At 33.4% G+C, this 7025-nt stretch overlaps 2 protein-coding genes across 3 annotated transcripts; both read left to right on the forward strand.

Moving 5' to 3' along the window:
- Window positions 1-473: 473 nt before the first annotated feature.
- On the forward strand, window positions 474-1937 carry LOC140970700 (transcription factor MYB57-like). The gene is made up of 2 exons (XM_073432565.1): window positions 474-819; window positions 1235-1937. The coding sequence occupies exons 1-2, from the start codon at window positions 548-550 to the stop codon at window positions 1863-1865; spliced, it is 903 nt and encodes a 300-aa protein (XP_073288666.1). The 5' UTR covers window positions 474-547; the 3' UTR covers window positions 1866-1937.
- Window positions 1938-3500: 1563 nt separating this feature from the next.
- Window positions 3501-6720, forward strand: LOC140970708 (protein DETOXIFICATION 42). 2 transcript variants are annotated; one of them, XM_073432587.1, is made up of 13 exons: window positions 3501-3742; window positions 4012-4133; window positions 4277-4489; window positions 4621-4757; window positions 4854-4989; window positions 5089-5185; window positions 5285-5385; window positions 5467-5630; window positions 5722-5793; window positions 5856-5972; window positions 6049-6144; window positions 6211-6332; window positions 6472-6720. In XM_073432587.1, exons 1-13 carry the CDS (start codon window positions 3687-3689, stop codon window positions 6512-6514), a joined length of 1476 nt encoding a protein of 491 aa, XP_073288688.1. In that variant the 5' UTR covers window positions 3501-3686; the 3' UTR covers window positions 6515-6720. The 2 variants fall into 2 exon arrangements, with proteins under 2 accessions (XP_073288688.1, XP_073288679.1); XM_073432578.1 differs by having other exon boundaries at window positions 4567-4757; window positions 6472-6718.
- The last annotated feature ends 305 nt before the right edge of the window (window positions 6721-7025 follow it).

The following is a 7025-nucleotide window of genomic DNA, read 5'->3' on the forward strand; positions in this document are numbered from 1 at the left end:
ATATAGTGTCAAATAACCAGGATCATGAGTATGATTTTTATCACTTAAAATGCGATAAATAAGCCATCTCCATTAATCTCGTCAAAAAAAAAAAGCCATCTCCATTAATAAAATTTGGAAGGCAAATTATTTGAATCGTACTAGAATATTAGGCCGATTAAATTTATTCTTACATTTTATATCGATCATAGTAGCAAATCGAATTTGGTGAGATATATGCTGTAAAACGTGAGTCTTTATAGCTCCATATTCAATCGAATTAATATTATATATATCGCGAATTTGTAAGTATATACAAAGATAGCTAGCTAGTATTATAATATTTCCAATACAAAAATTTAAATATTTCTCTGTGAATTGAATCCCCCATTTCTAAGCAACACAACCCCACACATTAACCATCATTTTTATAATCAAGCCTCTGCTCACCCATCGATATGATCCCATAATATGATATATCTCCCGTTTGTCCCGCGTCTACTCACTTTATATTTCCACCATCACTCCGATCCTTCACATCAATACAGTTGAGAGACAAATCAATTCAATGAGAAAACCAGCAGAAAAGAATAATGACAATGTCCCGAAGCTGAGGAAGGGGCTGTGGTCGCCGGAAGAAGACGACAAGTTTATGAGATATATGCTGACGAGCGGGCAGGGGAGCTGGAGCGATGTGGCCAGAAACTCCGGCCTCCTGCGCTGTGGCAAGAGCTGCCGCCTCCGCTGGATCAATTATTTGAGGCCCGATTTGAAGCGTGGGGCCTTCTCGCCGCAGGAGGAGGGCCTTATTATTCAACTGCATTCTCTACTCGGCAACAGGTTATTTTTGTTCTTCTTACCATCATTTTATATATACACAGATCGTACATGCAAAAGATTATTCCTCATTTTCGCATTACACACATATATATATATTTCGAATATATTATATATATGTACTTTTCGCGTGTTTCTTCCATATACTTAAATAAAAAGCACAAACTTTATTATGATGAAATACATATATATATGATAGTACTGATTACTTAATTAAAGTTTCAAGAGTGTATGTATTTTCATGACTAGTTCGTGCGTCAAAGTCCATTAATTACAATAATACCGTTATAACGTATTAGAAGATGGTCCATAACACCTACTTTTTTTGAGGAGAAAAAAACTTCTTCCTAAAAAATAAATTTATACACACATTACATAAATAATTAGTGGGTACTAATTAGTTTTTGGTCATCTGCAGATGGTCTCAGATAGCATCACGGTTGCCTGGCCGTACTGATAACGAAATAAAAAACTTTTGGAATTCTACGTTAAAGAAAAGGCTTAAGATTTCAAACTCTACAACTTCCCCAAACAGTACTGGCATCATGACCATGCAAGAACATTGTGTTGGCATGTTCATGGATTCGTCATCATCAGCGCCGACTATAAATTCCATGGCTCCAGCGAACACCACATTTATGGATACTTTTCCTACCCTTGATCACATGTTGAACGAGGGGTTGTACTTTGATGTAGAAGAAGCTTGTGTTGGACAAACACAAGCCAAGATTGCTGAGGGCCGATATGAGATATTTGGTGGAGAAGTTATTGGCTACCTATTTGATATTCCAACTTTAGGGAGCGTAGATTATACGAGGAAATGTTTGAAAATGGAAAATTTAGAAAAATTTAGGGATAAAAACGATAATAATCCTGGACAACTTGTTTATTATAATGTGAACAACATAGCAGACCAATGTTGTAAAATTAGTAAAGTAGAAAAGATGGGAGGGTGGGAGGCTTATTGGCAAGAAGAAGAAAAATTGAGAGTGGAGGAATTGATGAGAGATGATTCAACTTCCCTTGCTTTTCTTGACTTGCAATTTTAATAAACTTTTTGCCCTTTGCCATACATGTATATCTTTTCCTATATTCATAAAAATCTTATTGCTTTTAATCTCCGATTTCTTTAAAAAAGTACACAGACTAATTGTGTTGATCACTTGTTAATTAGATGTGAATATCAGATATGTGGATGTTAGAGAAATCTAGTGTTATTTGTTATTGCATGTATGTATATTGATGTCATATATAATTAATCAAGTGATTTAAGATTTGATGGGCTTAATTATTCAAAATCATGAGAAAGATCAGTACAAAGTCAGCGTGCTCAGACTTCCTAATTACGTCAATTATTGGTTCATTAGATGAATGCTATTTAATTTCATGCAATAACGTAACATTATTTGATATTATCATTTATTGATTTGAATATGATCATGAGTATCAATTAAGGAACATTTGCCACCAACATTGTGCTATTTCTCGTTTGAGAAAAATGTTGATTTGGCGTGCAAAGTTAGTTACTATAAATATATTTTTCCTAAAAAAAATTTTCATTTAATTGCAATATTTAATTGACAAACAAATTAAGACACTAATTTTCTAGTATGTATATATCCTCGATAAGTATATATCCGTAAGCACGAGGCATCAAGATGAAAAGGAATTGATTCTGTTGAATAAATATGTATTCGATCCCTTTTTCTTGCTGCAACAGTACTAAACTCTCCAACTCAATTTTTATAAGTCACGCATTTTTGTCCCGTTTTATTTTGATAATGCTAAATTTTTTTTTTACTTTCAAAATAACATAATGAATTATTTAGCTGGTAAGACATAATTTTCCAAGTTAGAAGCGTTTATCAAGAAATAAGACTTGTGAGACGAGAAAATTAATATTTTTTTTAATATCATTTTATTGATCCATAAATTAGAGTTTTATTTTTGTGGAGAATCAGATGTTTATATAATTCAACTTTACGTCACTCAACACTTCAAGAAAATTGCCACCTGCAAAGTGGGTAAAAAATTCTCATGTATTGTGGAACCCACTCCCCTGGCCTTGGTTGGCTAATGAAAACTTCGGACTATGTTCTGAGATTAAAAATAAAAATAAAAAAAGATTTGGATTTAAATTTACGGATAAATTAGTTTTTTATTATTAAAAATAATGGAATTTCTTAAGATAAAGAAATCATTTAAAGAATTTTTAAATATAAAAAGTATTATGAATTGGTTGAAATAGCCTTTTCAAATATATGATAAAATGTGTGTGAATTAATTGTATAGATTTTTTTAAAACAAATAGATTTAGAAACATAGACTAAAATTTTATTTTGTCCATGCATGTAACCCAAATCTCATAAAATACTTCCAATTTTACAAATATTTCATTTATTTAAATTAAATTAAATACCACCAAATTATTTCAATAAATACCAATCTTATTTTCACTAAATCGGATTTCTACTTCCAAATCCTATTAAATTTCAACCAAACACACTAAATGGAATAAGGAACAACACATAAAACTAAATTTGTATGTCACTACCTTATCTCAGAGGAGACAAAAAGAATCTCAAAAAGGTAAGATTTTTCACGTTGAATTTCGTGAATTTAGATAGATATATAGTTTCAAATAGTGGGGTGGTGGCACTTCTATTATTCTTGAATAAAGTTATTGTGAGTAATAAATTGTTGGAACTTAAACTGTACATGTGGTCGCACTTCAAAAGTCTGGAAACTGATTCAGGAGACGAAGAAATTCTTTGGTTTTTTTATCTTGTCTGAAACTTCAGCTGTCTGGATAATAGTTTTTTAAACTTTACAGTACTTGGAGCCATTGATTCGTTTGATCAAGTTCAACAATGCATAGCAAAAAGAATTGGAGAATACCTCTCTTCATATTCTTCGAGGGCGCGCGGTATTTACTAGTTCTTTAATCTTCCATGTGATCTTTCAAGTTCTATGAATTTGTATATGATGAGTTCTAATTCGTTAAGTTTTTGTTCAGACATAATTAAGCATGCCTGATCATACGAGTGGATGAGTTTCATATGTATTAATTTCTTATAGTTCAGCATCTTGGAATCAGAAAAGCCTGGAACTCCTGAGAATTCAAATGATTTTTATTTGTTCTTGTTGAACTTGTGGAATTAGAATATGATCTTTTTCCGCTTCGTTTTCGAGCAGATCAATGTTTAATTTGGATGATCTTGGTAGAGAAATAGCAAGAATCGCTCTGCCTGCAGCACTAGCTTTGACAGCCGATCCTATTGCCTCACTTATAGATACAGTATTCATCGGCCAAATAGGTAACTTCAAAGATAAAATTTAATTTCTGTCCCGAAAGAGTCGTCCCTCGAATGAAATATAATCCCGCTCCTTGAACATGATAATTCGTTCTTCTGCCTGATTTGAATAGTGAACCAAACAAGTTTTTCTCTTTTATGTGCAGGTCCAGTTGAACTTGCTGCTATGGGAGTTTCCATTGCTTTATTCAATCAAGTGTCCAGAATTGCGATTTTCCCTCTTGTCAGTGTAACGACTTCTTTCGTAGCCGAGGAAGATACAATAACTAAAGCCATTCAAGACACCAATGATTTTGAAATATTGGAGAAGGGTTCGTCCAATCTTGACGGTGAAAATAAATTCCTGATACCACAGAAAGGTACTAAGCCTAGATCACTAGAAATCGCACGGTTTCCCCATATTTTATAAATTTTTTGTAGCACGTTTCTGCATTAGATTTGGATGAGACAATGTACAAGATGCAACCACCAAACAACAACTTTGAAGCAGTGAAAATAGAGCAGCAAAAGAAGCAGATACCCTCGGCTTCTTCAGCATTGATTATTGGTGGCGTTCTAGGTTTCATTCAATCTGCATTTCTCATTCTTGCGGCAAAACCTTTATTGAGCTTCATGGGAGTCAAATCTGTAAGCAAAATTCAATATTAAAGAAAATCAAGTTACTTCACAAATTGTCTGCAATTACTTTTTGATTCGTGTCGTTTCACGTTCCCTTGTATTTAGGATTCAAAAATGTCGTACCCTGCCCAACAGTACCTGAAACTAAGATCACTAGGTGCTCCTGCTGTGCTACTATCTTTGGCTATGCAAGGCGTTTTCCGGGGATTCAAGGACACTAAAACTCCACTTTATGCTACAGGCAAGCATATTATAAGCATAAAACAGATGTATTATAAGATCACGAGTCTGTTTTTATCAATCTTGAAATAATGCTCGAATTCTGGATATAATGTCGCAGTGGCAGGAGATATCACTAATATAATATTGGACCCCATATTCATATTTGTATTTAAATTGGGCGTGAGAGGTGCAGCCATTTCACATGTTATATCTCAGTAAGTACTCTCCCTTCATACCAACCTCAACAACAGTTATTCGGGTGCTCGCTTTTCTATAAACTGAAGGTTAATCTTACAATGTTACTGTTTTTTCAGGTATTTAATATCATTGATACTCTTCTGGAGACTGAAAGAACAAGTGGATCTTATTCCACCTAATCTCAAGTACCTTCAATTTGGTCGTTTTCTTAAAAATGGTAAAGGGTGTGATCTCTTATTCTTCAGACTTGGTAACGTTTTATGTCCTTAAAACATTCTTGTCTTAATTTCCAAAATAGGATTCTTGTTACTTACAAGGGTCATAGCCGTTACATTCTGTGTAACTCTGGCTGCATCAATGGCTGCAAGATTGGGATCGACCCAAATGGCCGCATTTCAAGTATGCTTGCAGCTCTGGCTAGCCACGTCTCTTCTAGCCGATGGCTTATCCGTTGCTGGACAGGTGATGCTGCAACTTTTATTTAAAGAAATGCTCGTTACAGATCGTTTTGCACAAATAAGAAACATTGAGCAAGTGATCTTGATTCTTTCAGGCAATTCTTGCAAGTGCATTAGCAAGAAAGGATTACACTAGTGCAACTGTCACTGTATCAAGAGTCTTGCAGGTACTAATCAACCCCAAGTCCCCAACTAAAATCTCGGTCGTGACTAAAAAACATTGTTGCAGTTGGGACTAGTTCTTGGATTGTTTCTTGCTGCATTTCTTGGGATTGGTCTACATTTCGGAGCAAGATTGTTCACCGACGATGTCGATGTTATCCATCTTATTGGTGTTGGAATCCCGGTATGCATTCAACTGTCCCAGTTGGTATCTTATTTTACTCTTTCAGTAGAATTATAATAGACGAAAAACAATACAGTTCGTTTCAGCAACACAACCGATCAACGCGTTGGCTTTCGTTTTTGATGGTGTAAATTTTGGAGCATCTGATTTTGCATATTCTGCATACTCAATGGTATGTTTTCCAGTTGTTTAAATAGGAAAAATGACAAGATGTATAATCGAAGTTATTTGCCTTCAGGTAACAGTAGCTATATTCAGCATTGTGTTTTTGATCATTTTTTCATCGAGTAAAGGATATGTGGGAATTTGGATTGCTCTCACCATTTATATGTGCCTCAGAGCATTTACTGGATTTTGGAGGTGAGCTTTTTTATATAACCCAACGTGTTGAATTTTAGTCATGAAAAATCTTCTTCTGGGATCACCACGAACAATATTGGATTCACTTTAATTTAATCCAATTAAATCCCAAAAACTCACTTCTTTGTTATTTATGCAGAATAGGGACGGGAACAGGACCTTGGACGTTTCTTAGGAGATGATTAATTGTTGCTTACAACTATATATATGTTTAATTCAGTACCGTCGAACATACGTATAAATATATCACTTCAATTGTGAATTTCCTTATATGTCCTTGTTCATTTAAGTTGGCTAATTAAATTATTAGGTTATCTTAAGGGTTTTTTTTGTAATTCATTGTCCATCTTAAATGAATTTGGACATTAATACACATTTCTTTTTATTTCTTAAATTTTATGCCAAAAAATTATTTTTTTACATCCCTCTTTATTTCTTAAATTTTATGCCAAAAAAATTAATTTTTTATATTTTCTTGTTCATTTAAGTTAGCAAATTAAATTAATATGTCTTTTTAAGGGTTTTTTTGTGATTAATTGTCCATATTAGATAGATTTGGACATTAATTCACATTCTTCTTTATTTTCTAAATTTTAAGTAAAAAAATTATTTATTTACATTTCTTAGTCAATTTTTATGATTCATTGTCCATCTTAGATATATTTGGACATTAATACACATTCTTCTTTTTTC

Source organism: Primulina huaijiensis, chromosome 1, assembly GCF_012295235.1.
Source record: "Primulina huaijiensis isolate GDHJ02 chromosome 1, ASM1229523v2, whole genome shotgun sequence".
NCBI lineage: Eukaryota > Viridiplantae > Streptophyta > Magnoliopsida > Lamiales > Gesneriaceae > Primulina > Primulina huaijiensis.